General features: G+C 45.0%; 2 protein-coding genes and 1 pseudogene across 3 annotated transcripts; 1 reads left to right on the forward strand and 2 right to left on the reverse strand.

The window, feature by feature from the left end:
• Window positions 1-164: 164 nt before the first annotated feature.
• lcmt2 (leucine carboxyl methyltransferase 2) lies at window positions 165-10,223 on the reverse strand. The gene is given in 7 exon segments (XM_052492644.1): window positions 165-266; window positions 2,205-2,317; window positions 5,038-5,194; window positions 5,307-5,503; window positions 5,628-5,680; window positions 5,682-5,778; window positions 10,184-10,223. Coding segments are annotated over 7 exon segments (759 nt in total).
• LOC118366954 (ras-related protein Rab-5B) lies at window positions 9,058-14,530 on the forward strand. 2 transcript variants are annotated; one of them, XM_035749820.2, is made up of 6 exons: window positions 9,058-9,212; window positions 10,471-10,729; window positions 11,342-11,493; window positions 11,695-11,817; window positions 11,957-12,050; window positions 12,219-14,530. In XM_035749820.2, the coding sequence occupies exons 2-6, from the start codon at window positions 10,567-10,569 to the stop codon at window positions 12,347-12,349; spliced, it is 663 nt and encodes a 220-aa protein (XP_035605713.1). In that variant the 5' UTR covers window positions 9,058-9,212; window positions 10,471-10,566; the 3' UTR covers window positions 12,350-14,530. The 2 variants fall into 2 exon arrangements, with proteins under 2 accessions (XP_035605713.1, XP_035605714.1); XM_035749821.2 differs by lacking the exon at window positions 9,058-9,212 and adding an exon at window positions 9,226-9,377.
• LOC118366955 (lariat debranching enzyme-like) lies at window positions 14,531-19,372 on the reverse strand (annotated as a pseudogene).
• Window positions 19,373-19,410: the final 38 nt, after the last annotated feature.

Below are 19,410 nucleotides of genomic sequence, written 5' to 3' on the forward strand. Positions count from 1 at the left end.
GAATATCAAGTGAACTAATAAGACAATGTCATAATGACAGATGCCAAGATATCTTAATGATGCATAACAGCTCCAGTGCCGGCTTTACCCAGCTTTCCATTACCAAGTCGTTACTTTACAAAAATGTCCTCACAAAGAATTCTTCTAGCGACCATGTCTCATAGCTATAGAACAGGTTTCAGGTCTACAGTGATGGGGTGAGGGTTGTGATGAGTCACAACAGAGAAGCAGTTTCCTTCCCCACCAATCAGAGCCATCGTTGTCGACTGGTCAGAGTCGCCCAGGAGAGCCGAGCAGAAGGAGAGCCGAGCAGAAGGAGAGCCGAGCAGAAGGAGAGCCGAGCAGAAGGAGAGCCGAGCAGGAGGAGTGCCGAGCAGAAGGAGAGCCGAGCAGAAGGAGAGCCGAGCAGAAGGAGTGCCGAGCAGAAGGAGAGCCGAGCAGAAGGAGAGCCGAGCAGAAGGAGCGCCGAGCAGAAGGAGAGCCGAGCAGAAGGAGTGCCGAGCAGAAGGAGAGCCGAGCAGAAGGAGAGCCGAGCAGAAGGAGTGCCGAGCAAAAGGAGTGCCGAGCAGAAGGAGAGCCGAGCAGAAGGAGAGCCGAGCAGAAGGAGTGCCGAGCAGAAGGAGTGCCGAGCAGAAGGAGAGCCGAGCAGAAGGAGTGCCGAGCATGAGAGGCCAGGGTACAGCAGACTAGAAGGGTAGGGCAGAGAGAGATGACATTTGGCACTCAGTGAATCCATTTTTAATTTGTATTTAATGTATTCAATGTACAGTGTGTGTGTACATTGAATCCATTTTGTTTGTGTTGTCTGTGACCTTGTGTGCACTATAGTGAATATATGGATGTAATATAACTGGTCAAAGCCTACGGTACTCAGCGTCCAGGCTGAGCTCCACACTGCCCCTTTTGGTCAGATCTGCATAGGATGGTGCCCGTGTTTGAACAACCCTTTGACTTAGCAGCACAATATCCTGGGCACATTTAGAGGAAGACTACATTGTCTGTAACAACTATCCATTAACTTACTCAATGTTAAACAATATGGAAAACGTCAGCCACTAGACTGTTTTCCTGTATCTGAGTTGTTGAAGCTCCACATCTGGACACTAGAGGGGGTTGGAGGTGTAGTCCCTCCCAGCAGAAGCCTGTGGTGGTGGGCCTTAGTAAGACTGTATCCCTCAGTAGAACACTTTCTCTTACCCAACCCCCCACAGATCACCTCCACAGATCACCTCCACAGATCACTGCCCCTCCTTCATATGGACAGACTGAATGGGAGAAGCGAGGCTCAGCCCTCTATAGGAATCTGCAAAAACACATAGTCAAAGTTCTGTGGGTATTGTATTTATTTGTTGTTGGCGGGCTATGTTCCCCGCAGCTGGATAATGCAGGAGGTTAGAATATAATGAACAGCAAAGTTTTAAAAACACCTCAGTCCAACACTGGCCATCAAGACAAAGGAAGTGGGCATCAAAAGTCCTGCCTCTGCCTCCAAACACGAACAGGAAGTTCTGACCTCTGAGGAAGAGATCGGAGAAGGCTGTTGAGGCATGATTCCTGCTGAAAACTGACTTAAAGGCTCAGTGCAGATAAAAACACGATTTTCTGTGTTATTATATATATATATCCACACTATGAGGTCAGAATAACACACATTGGTTGAATCAACGTTGTTTCCACGTCATTTCAATGAAATGATGTTGAACCAATGTGGAATAGACATTGAATTGACGTCTGTGCCCAGTGGGTAATGCCCTTTTAGTGTAAGAGCTGTTTGAAAAGACTGCCTGAAATTTCAGCCTGTTTAGTGGAATGGCGTTTTGGCCTGCCTGGCGAAATTGGTTGATAGACCAATAAGAAAGAGAGTTCCAAACCTCTCTGCCAATAATCGCAAGTTTTCTGTTTTCTCCTCCCCACTCAGGCCACTCCTAGCAAAATTCTTTCTTGAGAAATTGCTCTTTGCTAAGGAACTATTTTTGTTGACCATTTTAACTGAAAACAGTCACAGTAAGGTTACCCAGAAGTGATTTGATATTGAGATACAAATGGCTGCATTGGACCTTTAAGATCCGTGTTTAAGAGTACTCACCCATGGTCAGAGTGTGCCTCCATCTTGGTTGAGGCGGGTTGCCACTACACGTCATTTTTTTTCAAGGATAGCCTCACTGATGCCTGGCCATCAGGGGCAACGGGGTCAGGCAGGTTACATTGTCATCGGTCACTCTGAGGAGGGTTCTGATTGGGTTGAGTGGGGAGGAGCGGCCACCAAACACAGCTCCCCACCCAGCCACAGGTGTTACTGTGTGATACAGTATGACACCTGGGAGGAGAACAGAACCTGACCAGGAACAGATGTTACTGTGTGATACAGTATGACACCTGGGAGGAGAACAGAACCTGACCAGGAACAGATGTTACTGTGTGATACAGTATGACACCTGGGAGGAGAACAGAACCTGACCAGGAACAGATGTTACTGTGTGATACAGTATGACACCTGAACAGAACCTGACCAGGAACAGATGTTACTGTGTGATACAGTATGACACCTGGGAGGAGAACAGAACCTGACCAGGAACAGATGTTACTGTGTGATACAGTATGACACCTGGGAGGAGAACAGAACCTGACCAGGAACAGATGTTACTGTGTGATACAGTATGACACCTGGGAGGAGACAGAACCTGACCAGGAACAGATGTTACTGTGTGATACAGTATGACACCTGGGAGGAGAACAGAACCTGACCAGGAACAGATGTTACTGTGTGATACAGTATGACACCTGGGAGGAGAACAGAGCCTGACCAGGAACAGATGTTACTGTGTGATACAGTATGACACCTGGGAGGAGAACAGAACCTGACCAGGAACAGATGTTACTGTGTGATACAGTATGACACCTGGGAGGAGAACAGAACCTGACCAGGAACAGATGTTACTGTGTGATACAGTATGACACCTGGGAGGAGAACAGAACCTGACCAGGAACAGATGTTACTGTGTGATACAGTATGACACCTGGGAGGAGAACAGAACCTGACCAGGAACAGATGTTACTGTGTGATACAGTATGACACCTGGGAGGAGAACAGAACCTGACCAGGAACAGATGTTACTGTGTGATACAGTATGACACCTGGGAGGAGAACAGAACCTGACCAGGAACAGATGTTACTGTGTGATACAGTATGACACCTGGGAGGAGAACAGAACCTGACCAGGAACAGATGTTACTGTGTGATACAGTATGACACCTGGGAGGAGAACAGAACCTGACCAGGAACAGATGTTACTGTGTGATACAGTATGACACCTGGGAGGAGAACAGAACCTGACCAGGAACAGATGTTACTGTGTGATACAGTATGACACCTGGGAGGAGAACAGAACCTGACCAGGAACAGATGTTACTGTGTGATACAGTATGACACCTGGGAGGAGAACAGAACCTGACCAGGAACAGATGTTACTGTGTGATACAGTATGACACCTGGGAGGAGAACAGAACCTGACCAGGAACAGATGTTACTGTGTGATACAGTATGACACCTGGGAGGAGAACAGAACCTGACCAGGAACAGATGTTACTGTGTGATACAGTATGACACCTGGGAGGAGAACAGGACCAGGAACAGATGTTACTGTGTGATACAGTATGACACCTGGGAGGAGAACAGAACTGACCAGGAACAGATGTTACTGTGTGATACAGTATGACACCTGGGAGGAGAACAGAACCTGACCAGGAACAGATGTTACTGTGTGATACAGTATGACACCTGGGAGGAGAACAGAGCCTGACCAGGAACAGATGTTACTGTGTGATACAGTATGACACCTGGGAGGAGAACAGAACCTGACCAGGAACAGATGTTACTGTGTGATACAGTATGACACCTGGGAGGAGAACAGAACCTGACCAGGAACAGATGTTACTGTGTGATACAGTATGACACCTGGGAGGAGAACAGAACCTGACCAGGAACAGATGTTACTGTGTGATACAGTATGACACCTGGGAGGAGAACAGAACCTGACCAGGAACAGATGTTACTGTGTGATACAGTATGACACCTGGGAGGAGAACAGAACCTGACCAGGAACAGATGTTACTGTGTGATACAGTATGACACCTGGGAGGAGAACAGAACCTGACCAGGAACAGATGTTACTGTGTGATACAGTATGACACCTGGGAGGAGAACAGAACCTGACCAGGAACAGATGTTACTGTGTGATACAGTATGACACCTGGGAGGAGAACAGAACCTGACCAGGAACAGATGTTACTGTGTGATACAGTATGACACCTGGGAGGAGAACAGAACCTGACCAGGAACAGATGTTACTGTGTGATACAGTATGACACCTGGGAGGAGAACAGAACCTGACCAGGAACAGATGTTACTGTGTGATACAGTATGACACCTGGGAGGAGAACAGAACCTGACCAGGAACAGATGTTACTGTGTGATACAGTATGACACCTGGGAGGAGAACAGAACCTGACCAGGAACAGATGTTACTGTGTGATACAGTATGACACCTGGGAGGAGAACAGAACCTGACCAGGAACAGATGTTACTGTGTGATACAGTATGACACCTGGGAGGAGAACAGAGCCTGACCAGGAACAGATGTTACTGTGTGATACAGTATGACACCTGGGAGGAGAACAGAACCTGACCAGGAACAGATGTTACTGTGTGATACAGTATGACACCTGGGAGGAGAACAGAACCTGACCAGGAACAGATGTTACTGTGTGATACAGTATGACACCTGGGAGGAGAACAGAACCTGACCAGGAACAGATGTTACTGTGTGATACAGTATGACACCTGGGAGGAGAACAGAACCTGACCAGGAACAACTCCGGGTTCTATAGCCTATATCTAGAACCCAGAATATTTCCTGGTCAGAACAAAACACAGTTTTTGTTGGAAAACTCAATGCCCTAATAGTACCATTGACCAAATCCATTGAACCCTCTAACCCCAGTCATTGGATGATTTCACACAGACACATCTCCAGCCACCCGTGGCTCTGATGAGGACCCTGGCTGTAGTATCCTCTCTACCCCCCTAGCCTGAGCCCCCACTGAGCAGCACTACTCCGCGTGTCTCCTTCTGTGGTATCAGACCCAGGTAGAACTTATTCATATCCAGACACTGTTCCCAACCATGTAGACAACACTCAGCCCACACACTTAACAACACTTATTCAACAGAGGTCGAGTACATTTATATGGCTGCTTTAGGTAGCAGCAGAAGCTTTCAGTCAACCATACTTGCCCTGTTCAGGAACCTGTGCAGTCCTGTCTGGGTAGTGTCTGAGCGAGTGCAAGGTGGAGCTGAGCTTCAGGAAGTGGTCGTACATGACTCGACCAAAGGGGTTGTGGGGGCTGATCTATTCGTACATCACAAATGGCAACTTGGGGAGGAGCCTCGCAGCCCAGCCAATAACAGCATCCGACCAGGGTCAAGAGAATAAGTACAATTACACTTAATTCTAACATGGATACCAGGTATCCACCACCCTTACACACAGACACACATAAACAAACCAACAAACAAAAGCATGCACACGCATGCACACGCACACAAACACATTCCACTCCATTCTCACATTGTGTCTCCATGTAGGTGAGCACCACTTCAGACAATAGCAGGGTAGGGGAACTCTAGATCAGCCCCACTAAGAGACTCTTCCACTTGGGGCTTCTCTCTCACATTCACCCCTAGCAGATGGTACTGACCACCATGAACGTAAACAGGGTCTGGATACACACGCAGTTGTTCGATGTATCACAGGCCAGCACTCGGCATAGTGTTCACACTGTGTGTGTGTCTTCATGCATGCATGCATGTGTTTATTTGTGTGTAGTGTAATACATAGTGTACCTGTGGGTTAGGATGAAAGGGTATCCAGCCACTATTCAGCTTTGTTATTGATAAGAGCAGCTTTGCGCCAGGAAGTCCTGTTCGAACACCACCAACCCCGCCAGAGGCAGGTTAGCGTTTTTATTCATTCATTTTGTTCTGGAGGCAGATCTGCCCCAAGGCAGAAATTATGTGATTGGTTGCCCCAATGGTGAGGGGGGAGTTTACATTTCAAATGGGCTGCATGCTCTGAGAGGACATTTGACCAGCGCTTCTCCCTAACCCTAACCCTGACCTTAACCATAACCCTTAACTAACCTTAATCTTTACCCTTACCTTAACCATTTTGCATTTCAACTTCAATGGGGTGACTTCAGTGTTGGTCGTCACTAGCTTCCACAGCCACAAAGTCATAATTAAAACGTAGGCCTAATAATAAAACAGTTGCATTTGCCGTTGGTAAGAAGCACCCGGGGAACAGTGGGTTAACTGCCTTGCTCAGGGGCAGAATGACAGATATTTACCTTGTCAGCTCGAGGAATCAATCCAGCAACCTTCAGGTTACTGGCCCAACACTCTAACCACTAGGCTACCTGCCGCCCCAGTCACTGCAACAGATTAAAACATTCTGCCCTCAACTCTACAGAAATGTGTTAAAATCTGATATTCTGCTTCTCTAAGAAACGGACATGGCCAAGTTCCAACATTTCCAAATCATACAGCAAATGAGGGTGTTTTTGTTCCCATAAAAGGTAAATGGAGGGTATTTTCCAAGTTGGGGTGTAGCGCACAAATATAACATGGCTCTGATTTATCAATAAAAGCATGCCTATATATTGTGTGCGACAGTTTGTTAAATCCTAATCATTTCTGGTGCACACAAATCCTTGAATCTCCACATATGGCAGAATTTAGTAAGAAATATACACCCGGTTGATAAATGAGGGCACTGGAGAGAGAGAAAGTTACTAAGATACCATATCTAAAGAGAGAGACAAGCGTGTTGTGTATGAACATATCCTCAGCTAGAACCCTCACAATCTTAAAACATGATCTCTACCATTGATGTAGTGGTAAACTATGCTGTCCGTGGTGAATAAAGTAAATCTCCCTATACTTAAAATACTTTAAAAATATGTTAAAATACTTTCTCAAAAAATAAAAAAAGGTGGGTAAACTACACCACTGATCTCCACTGTATATAAACACTGTATATATAAACACTGGTAAAAGCATTAGTTATGAATAGTCCATTTTGAGATTTGTGGTGGAGCAGAGAGCAGAAAAATGCACTCACCTACCCAGCATGGTACATTTACTAGCCTTCATGCACACAGACCTCACCAGTGTCATCAGAAACAAACAACAAACACAATAATAAATTATACATTTTATTTTAAGCATTTTTCAAGACACCCAAGGTCTCAGTCAACTTTATTGCTTCAGTAAAATCACATCAAACTTTTTAAAAAAAAGTCATTCTTTTAGTTCACGCAGACGCTTCAGTTTCATTGTGTTTGGATCAGTATCCTCTCTTAAACGGAGAGAGGGAGGAAGAGAAGGAGAGGAAGAGAAGGAGAGGAAGAGAAGGAGAGGAAGAGAAGGAGAGGAAGAGAAGGAGAGGAAGAGAAGGAGAGGCAGAGAACAGGGGAGACAAATAGACTACCATTGCTGTTCCCTTTTCCTATGATGACGTCATGACTTGCAGTCTGGTGTCTCTTAAGTTTATCTAGTCAAAGTGCAATGGGTCAGAGGAGCATAATACATACAAACCACAGGAGGTTGGTGGCATCTTAATTGTGGAGGACGTGCTTGGAGTAATAGCTGGAGCGGAATTGGTGGAACGGTATCAGACACATCCAACACATGGTTTCCATGTGCTTGATGCCATTCCATTTGCTCCATTCCAGCCATTATTATAAGCCGCCCCCTCACTTTCACTGATTCAAACAGTCACAAAGCTTGAAAAGAGAGACACACTTGTTTTAACCCAGACCTCCCACACACTTCCCAAGCCCTGGCCAACCCTGGTCCTGGAGAGCTATATATATATATATTTTTTTTTAAATGTAACTAGGCAAGTCAGTTAAGAACAAATTCTTATTTACAATGACGACCTCCAAACCTGGAGGACGCTGGGCCAATTGTGCACCGCCCTGAGGGCCTCACAATCACAGCCAGTTATGATACAGCCTGGATTCGGACCAGAGTGTCTGTGGTGATGCCTCAAGCACTGAGATGCAGTGCCTTAGACCTCAAGCGTTGTAAGTTACATACTGTATCAACATTAACACACCTTATACAGCTTGTCAATGTCTTGATGAGAGGTTATGTTGAATCAGGTGTGCTAGTGCTGGGCTGGAACAAAAGCACATTCACAGACAGATCCCTCGGTATGAGGAGAATACACACCAACTCTGACATAAAACGACATATTATACTCTATACAGTACATTGTGAATGAATACCAGTGACATCACAGGATCAGAGGTAATGAACTGGTTTGGAATGCTGCTATAGACTGAAGTGTGACCTACAGGGTCACGATCTCATCACCTATTGTGCATTTAGAGAAATAATGTGAGAAGGGAATGAGAGAAGGCAGAGAAGAGGAGACTTTTACCTAGGGCTTGGTGTATCAGAGGGTCAGAGGGGATGTGTTTCTGATGGACTTTAGTTTGGTCCAGGTGTGTGTGCGTGTGTGTGTGTGTGTGTGTGTGTGTGTGTGTGTGTGTGTGTGTGTGTGTGTGTGTGTGTGTGTGTGTGTGTGTGTGTGTGTGTGTGTGTGTGTGTGTGTGTGTGTGTCTTGCTGACAGACTTCCGCCTTCTTGGGCGGTTTGTTAGTGAAGATGTGGTATTTATGTTTATTTATTTTCCCTTTGGTATTTATGTTTATTTATTTTCCCTTTTGTATTTTTTATTTTACTTTTGTTTATTATCTATTTCATTTGCTTTGGCAATGTAAACATGTTTCTCATGCCAATAAAGGAACATTGCCCCCAAGCAGGCAAATCAAACGCTCTCCCTCTTACTGGGGAATATTTTTGATTACGACCTTTTGGCATTAGAAATGTTGTTGTTCTATTTTACTCAATGAAATATGTTGGGGAATTTTGGGGAGAGTGGGCACCTTTGCACCTGACGTGAACTAAAACGTGGAAGAATGCCGTTATCTATCCGTTTAAGAAAATCGAGAATGCGGCACTGACTGCGACTGCGCGAATTTGCAGGAAGCGTTAACAGTCCTTTTACCAGTAGATAAATTGTCAACAGTCAAGACTCAAGACTGGGATCTTAGATCGTTTTAGAGACAGCGCCGATACTGTCACTGGTATGTATTGATGTTTTTCTACTCCCCGTGTGTAGGCTACATGGGACGTGTATCCGCAAGGCTAAAAGAGAAGGGCGTCGAACCAGAGCTGGGGCCGAATTGACTCATCCGCATCAAAATGACTTGGCTACAACGGAGTCCATTCTCTACGGAGACGCACCAATTGTAAGATAAAACGGACAATACCTGCATAACTCCTATTCTCCAATGTAAAATAAAAAATAAAGCTAAATGCGTAGCAGGTAATTAACAATGGCAAAGCCACATACGTGGTTTGATCTCTGGTGGTGAAAGCACAGTCATTCCCCTGATATGACAATGGGTGTGTTCGAGGACTTAGCCTCATGAAGCCGACAGTAGACGAAAGTGGGCGAGTGAAGTCGGGGGAGATGACAGCCGAAAGTCGGACAATGTAGTGGTATTACAACATTAAGGCTCAGATCAACATGGCAGAGTCAACATAGCTGCTATTGTTTATAAAAGTGTTTATGTATAAATGTCTAAAGAAACTTCTATACCTCCATATCACGCATTCACAAACTGGAAATATAACGCGTGTACAATTCATTGGTTAGAGTGGTCGCAAATATCACTTTTAATTTGTATCCCCTGTAGCTTTAGAATCCTCAAAGTTGGTTCCTGTTTCAGTCACATTCGGCCACGTTTGCGTGGGTGAAACAAAAACACCCTAATGATTGGTTGACAAATAGTGCCTTCCACAAGGCAGGTGATGCTGCATGGTGTAGTGGGTGAGAAGCAACTGTGGCGACTTCATCAAAAAACTGTATGACCTTTGAGCACATGATTTTTGTAAAGTTCATGCAGTCGACAAGTCGTACATTATTTATAACCATAATGAAACAAACGTTGAAATGACAGCGCTTGGATACATGTGACAGTGGGGAGTGGGAGATCAACACACATCATTGGTGCGAATGTCAGACATAACCATTTTGTCCTATCAATTGTACCTGGAATGGTTGACACCTCCACTTGTTTGGACCATTCCATGATTCCTACGGCGATCTATAATGCAGGCTAGCGCACCTCCTCAGCCTGTGTTTTATGTCAGTCACCCTAGATGTGTGGATGGGCTTTATTGCAGATCATGTAATAATCTAGTCATACAGATGAAACAATTACCCACCTGTCCAGACTGAATGACACCTGCTGTCATGTGAGCCACTCTTTCCTTTTTCCATTACCAGTAATGCTTTACATAACAGTTCCCCCTATTGTCATTCTCTCTCATCTGCAGACAGAAAGAGAGGAGAGGTAGAGCAAGACTTCACATCCTAGAGATCCCTGTAGTCTAAGCTCCCATCACTGGGAGGCCCCACCCTCCACCGTCACCATGGCTACCAGAGGGAGTGGCCGGCCCAATGGCACGCTGCCCCAGACCAAGATATGCCAGTTTAAACTGGTCCTACTGGGAGACATGGCAGTGGGAAAGTCCAGCCTAGTTCTGCGCTTCGTCAAGGGACAGTTTGATGAGTTCCAGGAGACCACCATCGGAGGTGATGGGGGATGGGGAATAAGGGGAGGGGAGAAGTTGACGGGCACACTGTTGGCCCCATATCACGGCTGGGAAACTCTGTTCAAATCAAACTTTATTTGTCACATGCGCCGAATACAACAAGTGTAGACCTTTCCGTGAAATGCTTACTTACAGGCCCTTAACAAACAGTGCAGTTCAAGAAGAGTTAAGAAAATATTTACCAAGTAGACTAAAGTAAAAAGTCATCAAAAGCAACACAATAACAATAACGAGGCTATATACTGGGGGCACCAGTACCAAGTCAGTGTGCGGAGGTACAGGTTAGTTGAGGTAATTTGTACATGTAAGTGGGGGTGATGTGACTATGCATAGATAATAAACAACGAGTAGCAGTAGTATACAAAAGGGGGCGGGGGTCAATGTAAATTGTCTGGTGTCTTTTTTATTAATTATTCAGCAGTCTTTTGGCTTGGGGGTAGAAGCTGTTGAGGAGCCTTTTTGTCCTTGAGTACCGCAGCATAAGCACACTGTGCCAGATTTCCTGGATCAAGTTGGGAGGGTTGTCTGAGATGAAAGGACTAAGTTTTACATCATGAGTTATTCATCCTCTCTCTCTCTCTCCCTCTCTCAGCTGCGTTCCTGGCCCAGTCTGTGTGTCTAGACGACACTACCGTGAAGTTTGAGATCTGGGACACAGCGGGACAGGAGCGCTACCACAGTCTGGCTCCCATGTACTACCGCGGGGCACAGGCTGCCATCGTGGTCTTTGACATCACCAAGCCGGTAGTCATCAGCACACCACAAAGATGCATGCTCAGAGCTAACTTTAAGAGTAAACAATTAATGTATTGTACTGTATAGAAGCTTTAGCCCTCTCTATCATGTGAACACAGCCATGTTATTTAAATGTTGCACTGTATCTGACTCCTCCTTCTCACCTCTCCCCTCTGTCCCTCTCCTGTGGTCTCTTTTGCCCTCCTGCAGGAGACGTTTGAGCGGGCTAAAGCCTGGGTGAAGGAGCTACAGAGGCAGGCTAGCCCCAACATTGTCATCGCTCTGGCAGGCAACAAGGCGGACCTGGCTGAGAAGAGACTAGTGGAGTATGAGGTACTGTACTCAACACTGACTCTTTAAGATGTTAAGGCCTTTACTATACAATGACTAATGCTTTACCACATTTTAATTCTAACTGGGGATTCCCAATACTGATGGATAGCCTTTTCATTATGTGTTGCCTGTCTGACAGGAGGCCCAGACCTATTCTGAAGACACTGGACTTCTCTTCATGGAGACCTCTGCCAAGACTGCCATGAATGTCAACGAACTTTTCCTGGCCATTGGTGAGCTCCCATCTTTTCCCAACAATCTAGAGGGCGACTATTGGCTTAATAAAAAAGTTTTCCATGACCACATCACATGACCAGGAAAAACTCCAGGGCATAGTTCAAAATAATAATAACAAACATTATTTCTGGCCTCTAACAAAGTGTGTTCCACTATCTCTGCAGCCAAAAAGATGCCCAAAACGGACACCCAGAATCCTACACACGCAGCGCGACACAGGGGAGTGAACCTACAGGATCCTGAAGCCCACAACACCCGATCCTGCTGTGGAGGAGGAGGAGGAGGAGGGAACTAGGACTGCTTCACCACCATCCTGCCATCCCTGTTCCAAACCTCTGGGGTCGGGCAGAGGGACACCCCCTCCACCCTCCCTCCCTCCCATCCACAGACAGACAGACCACTATTGAGAGAAATAGAAAGAGGGGAAGAAAGAGGGAGTTTGAGTTGGACGGTTGTCTTTTATGAGTGTTTGCCTCACCAACCGAGGCCAGAGAGATTTTGGACAAAGACTGACAGACATGAGGAGGAAAAAGACTGTGAGAGAGTGAATACTTTGTATAGTATTGAGCGCTAATCGTGGCTGTTTTGCGTTTTGTCTGTCTTGTTTAATTTCAATCATGGTTCCATTTGATTATGCAATCGCTGCAGTGTCAGTTCTTGAGTGGCAGAGAGGGAAGAAAGGAGAGATGGAGCAAGGGAGACTGAAGGATGAGGGAATGAAAGAGTGAATGGGATGCAGGTCATACTCCATCCCTGTAGTATTCCCATTTGTGCACCTCACAGAGGGGCAGAGCTGTATTAAATGCCGTCTCATCACCCTCCTCTGGCATGAGCCCCAGACAACCTGGACAACCTTAACCCAACTCTGAAGCCTTGGCCTGGGCCATTCCAGATACTCCCCAGTCCCTACAGATAGAGTAACCCATGTTAGATGGCACAGGTTACCCACAATCCCAAAAGACAGGGAGGATAACCACAGTTTATTGCCTCTTCTAATGCCCTTATTTCCTCTGGTGCCCTTTATTTATTTGAATCCCTAGGCTATATTATTATAATTATTACTCCTTAGACAGCGGTGTTGTGAAACATCATGCTGCCAGTGCCAGTCTGGTATTATCCAGGCATCTCCTCCTCATTTATCTTTCTTCCAGGCACAGATGTAGATGTACACTAAAGAACCCAGAGTCCAGTATTTATTTGCTGTTGGGACTGAGTCATGCTCTAGGCCATGTCTGTCTGGCTAGACGTTCACTGGAAGCCTTCACTGTTTCTAACAATCGATCCACTGTCTAGTGCACAATTGGTGATATCCATGGCCACAGTCTCTCCTGGTCAGTTTACATCGTCAGCAGAAATTCCTTGCCCCTCGTAGTGATAACTTATAGTTGGTATTGATCTCAAACCCTAGCCTGGTCCCAGATCTGTCTCCCTCTGCTCAACAATGACTATAGGAGTTTGCAAGAAAGCACAAGCAGATCTGGGACCAGGCTACGCAAACCCCTCTAGACTTGCAGTCCTGTAGGTAGGAAACCAATGCATCTGGTATCTGGCCTGTCATGTTGTGAATGCAAGGGCCATGATCTACATGATATGTTCTGCTGTTCCTCATTTGTCTTGTTTCTTACTGCTTAAGAGTTGATGTCATTGAAAACATTGTAAACAAACGCTTTTAACGTGACTAATGAGCTGAGGCTGTTCAAAGCACTGGAGTGAGACGGCAAGCTTTGGTGACAGAGCTACTCAATCTGTTGATGGATTCTGAATTGACCCTTAACCCCTAGACATATTTACGTAGATCTGAACAGATCAGAAAGGTAAATGCATTATGATAGTTGCTTAACCTGGCCAAATAGGTGGATTATTTTTGCCATATTGCTTCCACCTCTCCAAGATCTACAGGAGTGTCTGGTGTAGGGAAGGATCCATTTGGGAGGTGTCCAAGGCTTAGCTAAGAAGAATAAGGCTGCTTACGAGGGGTTTAAAAACAAAACAAGAAGTGCCTTCTCCCATTTTCTTCCTGTGTTCTTTGTTTTGGGTTTGCTTTGGCGTGTTCAATAGGCAGAAATGTATGTTTTTATTTAACCTTTATTTGATCAGGGGGTCACACTCAGACCAAGGTCTCTTTTACAGATGAGCCCAGAATGACAGAAAATATACGCAGCAAAATGCAAACAGAAAGAAAAACACACTAGCTAGGTTTCCATCCAATTGGTGCCAGATTTATGTGAATATATGCGTAGGCTGGGCTGGTAGATTATATAATGGGATTATTATGGATGGGAGCAAGAATTGTTTTTGTTAAACGGCAGTCAAGCGTCGATCATGTCACCAGAATAAGACCCTCGATATTTATTGGAAAGGAGCATCAAGATCACTATGCGCTTTCACCACCCTGTGAAGTTAATCCTATATTATTCCATCTGTAGCCTAATAAACTGCATGGTTTCCCGAGTAATCGTGGGAGGACAACACACCATATCGTCACGACTTCAAGTTTACTTCCATATAATGGTTATTATATCAATATTTGGGAATAAAGGTGTTTCCACCACCATTTCTCACATAATTAATTAAGACACAAAAAAGATCCCACCAGGTCGAACGAACAAATTCTGTCTGCATTTTAAAAAATTGTACCGAAAATACCTGTTTCCATCACAGCTGTCGTCATTTTTTTATACGGTATGACATAACCCGCAAACAAACGTCGATGGTTGATTATTCCACAAATAAGGTGCAAGAAAACTAAAAGCTGATTCACTTAACACAGTAGAGACCAAAGGAATTTCCAGAGTTCGCCATACCAGCTAAAAATTAAAAGTAAAGCATCTCCCTGGACCTCAACATGAGCTTGTAACCATTAACTCTTTCTGCACAATGTAATTCTGCTCTTTGTACAGTTGTAAGGAGCTCTTCTTGTCCAATACAGTATATTTTGTCACCTAATTTGATTGAAACTGTTGATTTTACTAACTAGAGTACGTATATCATTACGCTGGAATTAGTCACTAAGGACACCAGTCTATGTGATGAGCTCTACTTAATTTCAAAGCTAATTGTTTCATGGGCTGTCATCATGACTAATTGATAGGTCCATGAGTCACTCATTCATGAACTCTTATTCTATGATCACAGGTTAGTGTAATAATGATGAAGTCCACACGATGTGGGAAAGACTCAAACTCCCCTCAGCTCCTCTGTAAAGTGTTGTTCAATAAAGATGTGCTATTGCGCCATGTGTGCAGTGAATATGAACTGAGGGCTTGTATCAAATGGTTTAGTCCAGTTGTGCCACTTGTCTCTGTCATGGGTTCAGCTTGAAATATAGTTTTTCATTGTGGGGGGGGCTTGCAACAACAAAACAAACCACTGGTTTAGGCAGTCACAAAGCACTGCATAAAAATGAACATGGGCCTGATCTCAGCATTTTTTACAGGAGTAAAGATGTCATACACAAGGTTCATGTTCAAAATTGATTTGACTATTTAGTGCAGGGTTTCCCAAACTGGGTCCTGGGGCCCCCCTGGGGGGACGTTTAGATTTTTTGCCCTAGCACTACACAGCTGATTCAAATAACCAACTTGTCATCAAGCTTTGATTATTTGAATCAGCTATGTAGTGCTAGGGCAAAACACATTACGTGCACCCAACAGAGGGCCTCAGGACTGAGTTTGGGAAACACTGATTAGTGTACAAACATAATAATGTTCTTTACACAGGTGAGCATTTTTCATCATGAATCTTGTTCTGGAGGCAGTTCTGCAGAGTGGTCACTAGCTGGCACAGTTACAAAGTCAAAAGTTGATTTTAAACCTAACCTTAACCACACTGCTAACCCTAATGCCTAACCTTAAATGAATACCAAAAAACTAGTTTGAGTTATCATGAATTTGTACAATATAGCTAATTTTGACTTTGCAGTTGGCCCTTCTAGCAGAAATCGCTCAGTTCTGCCTCCAGGGCAAGATTCATGAAAACATCAACTTGCATTCTTTACATGATAAACTTGGTTTATGTTTTGTTTACAACAGCCCTTTTGCAGTTGACCCACACTAGAAAACGACCCAGTAAAATGTCTGAAATCAACATTTGTCCAAAATGTAATTATTTACAAAAACATAAATTAGACTTAAAAACATACATTTCCATCATGGGATTCTCCCCTCTCCCTTTCCTAATAAAACAGCTCTCTGTTGGTTTGCAATCAAGAAGGACAATTGACAGACAATATCAATATAAAAACATCATGAGAATCTTGTATATTTCACAACAGTTCCCACCAGAACTTGGGTCAAGTCCCAGCCCTAGTCCTCACTCTTCTTGTCGTCGACTGCTGTGTAGATGACCTGGTTCCTGCGTTTGATCCTGGAGTTGCTACCCGTACTGCTGTGGCCCCCCTTCTTCCCACTGGTGCACTTGGGGATCCGGACATGGGGCTCCTCCCCCTCCCTTTCCCCTTCCAGGGGTGAGGAGTGAGAGGGAGTAGGCAGGTTGAGGGACAGGCCAGAGTGAGTAGCGGGGTCTGATTTGGGCTCAAGCATGGACAGGACCCATGTGACTGGGGGGGTAGCTCTCCAGAGGCTCCCTGAGTCCCGTCTCTCTCCTGCTTCCCCCGTCTCACCCTCAGGCACCACTGCATCAAGCCCCCCTACCCCTTTTCTCTCCTCCCTCCTTCTCCCCCTCTTCTTCCTCTATGGTAATCTCATCAGGGTTGTATGAGCTGGACAGGCCTGAGGTGTCAATAGGGTTCATCCCCACTCTGGACATCATCATCCTCCAGCTCTGGGGCTCCTGTGCCCATCCCCCGACCTGGGCATAGATGTCTGTGAGGCCCTGGGTGGCACAGAGCTGGGTGGTTTGGGGGTTGGTGCTGTAGCTGGGATGGGGGCCAGGCAGGATCGTAGGCTGGCACAGTCAGGCTGAAGTTGTCTGGGATGGACAGCTCACCTCCCAGTTCACCCACAGCCTCCATCATGGCTGCCTCAGACGCACTGATGTCCCACCTGGACAACATACAGAAGTAGTTAAGTGTGGGTGTGTAAGTGAGGGGTGGTCTGTAAGTCTACAAATGTGTATGTGTGTGAGAGAAGAGGTGTTTAAGTGAGATAGCAGGGTGTGTCATATGTGTGAGAGAGAGAGGAATACAGGCAGCGTGAGTATTTGACCTTATGTGCAGGCCGTTGTTCTGTGGAGGGTTCCAGTAGTTATCTTTTGGCTTTCGGGATGACCAGCTACTCTGGATCATATTCCAGAACCTGGGATGAGCTTGGCCTGTCTGCTACCTCTACAATCTAAAATGCACACCCTACAAGTCAGCATCAACTCAGACATGCACCATAGAAGAAACCTATAGCCCGTACTAGCATAAAACAAGATCTTCAAGCAAGCTGTTTCACAAACCAAGATGAACAGATTCTACATAAATTCAGGAGTAGGTTTAATCTGGATCTATGAAACTGGACCATAATCGCACACCATCCATGCCACGTGTCATCACCCTCTCTGCTCTCTCATCACCCTCTCTCACCTGTAGAAAGTCCATGTAGGGGAGGCACTTATCCAGTGAGAGGAATTTGGTAGTGCGGAGAGCAGCATCACCATTGGCCTAAAGGGAAAAACAGAGCAGCAATATAACCAGTGCTGCATAGGAAATATCAGTTCTGTGACCTAGCAACACAACAATGACAATCAGGATAAATAAGATATTGGTTTGGAATTATGCAAAAATCCCAGAATCTTAATTCTGATTAATCAGAAAGAATCACATCTCTGAATATCCACAGCAGTCTCTCTACATAACCGTAGTCAGTTCAGCTCACTGGGTGCTGCATAAGGGCAGCAAACTTGCCATGGAGGTGTGCAGAGAACCAGTAGTTAGGCTGCAGATGGGCCAGGAGCCCTGCAGCCACAGGACTACCCAGTGTGTTGGACTCTACCTCCTGCCTCAGGAATTTCTTCTTACTCAGTAGCTGCCCCGTGCTGCCATAATGGTAGATCCCATGAGGCCAGTCATGGGTCAGGAAGACATCCACAGGCATCTGGATCTTGTGGCATAATTGGGGAGGCATGATGACAAATACGATACAATGGGGGGGACATAATATGATATATTAACCTTGTAAGTGGTAGTCACCTGTTTGAGTTTGAAGACATCAATGTTCCTGATGTGGTAAACACTGCGTAGAGTTTCTGGGATATGGAGGGAACTCGTAATGCCCTGTAAAAAAGGACATTGATTCAATGTTAAAGTTGGGCTGCAACACATTTGCAGGGACAGGAGGATATATCTATTAGAGCTTTTTGACCTCACCTTTCCTGTAATCATGCCCTTTGAAGATTCCAGGCAAGCCACCTATCCTTACTCCTTTGTAGCGCACAACGGCAGCATAACCTGATGGAACACCACACTGTTATTATTAGATACACAATAACATTTTCAGGCAAGTGAAAACTGCTCCTGAATTGCCTGATGGGCAAGTTGCCTTGAGATGTCAATCTGTGGAACTTGTAATATGCGTGTTAACTATGTAGCCAAAGTCTAAAGGTAAGGTCTTACCCACCAGTCCTGGAAGTGGTTGGAGGCCTCATGATTCCCCCCGATGAAGATGGTCAGGATCAGAGCTGTCTACTCTCCAGAGTAATACCTGCAAGAACCAAAATACAACCATCAGAAATACAACAGATTGTCCCTTAAACTAAAGGAACCATAAGTAGTACTGACAGGGTTGGGTTGAACACACATGGCTGTTGATTCCTATGGCATCTAAATCCATAGAGGCCAACAGATTACAGCAGCTGCCCTTCTATGTACCTTCTGATATACTGTAGCTACAGTAATAGTTTGGTTTGCATAACGAGCTAGGTCGAGGGAAATAAATTAATGATATGATGAGGAAGACAACTACAGAATACAATATAATAAAAGTTAGCATATTTGCTCAATAATTTGTGTTGGTTGTTGTCGCTGGCGCAAGAGATCAGCTGTCAATAACTCTCTGGGGTTGTAGACAGGTTGTAGCCTTGTCCTGTCGAAGAGACATGGTCATATCAAAGTATACATTTTTTCTCACCTTTTGCTATTTTCATTTACGACGTATCGTTATTATGATTATGTTGGTTTGTTCCGTTCATCTCAACCAAAACGAATGAATCGAACATTTTTTCCCACCTCAGCCTAGTTTGCCCAGAGCGCATGCACACCACATCCACCAAAGTAAATCGAGCGATGGCGTCATTGGTTGCACTTTCCACAATCAAAATAATTTACAAAAAAAATCCGTACATTATCCCGAAACGTTGTAAATCGGACTACCACCACTTCTTTATGAATAAAACATATTTATATATGAACATAAA

This window comes from Oncorhynchus keta, chromosome 34, assembly GCF_023373465.1.
Source record: "Oncorhynchus keta strain PuntledgeMale-10-30-2019 chromosome 34, Oket_V2, whole genome shotgun sequence".
Classification (NCBI taxonomy): domain Eukaryota; kingdom Metazoa; phylum Chordata; class Actinopteri; order Salmoniformes; family Salmonidae; genus Oncorhynchus; species Oncorhynchus keta.

Bases quoted from the DNA above. Each gene is read 5' to 3' on its own strand.
- LOC118366954 (XM_035749820.2), top strand. From the start codon at position 10,567: ATGGCTACCAGAGGGAGTGGCCGGCCCAATGGCACGCTGCCCCAGACC. The intron at 10,730-11,341 runs GTGATGGGGGAT...TCCCTCTCTCAG, and splicing joins CCAGGAGACCACCATCGGAG to CTGCGTTCCTGGCCCAGTCT. The intron at 12,051-12,218 runs GTGAGCTCCCAT...CTATCTCTGCAG, and splicing joins CGAACTTTTCCTGGCCATTG to CCAAAAAGATGCCCAAAACG.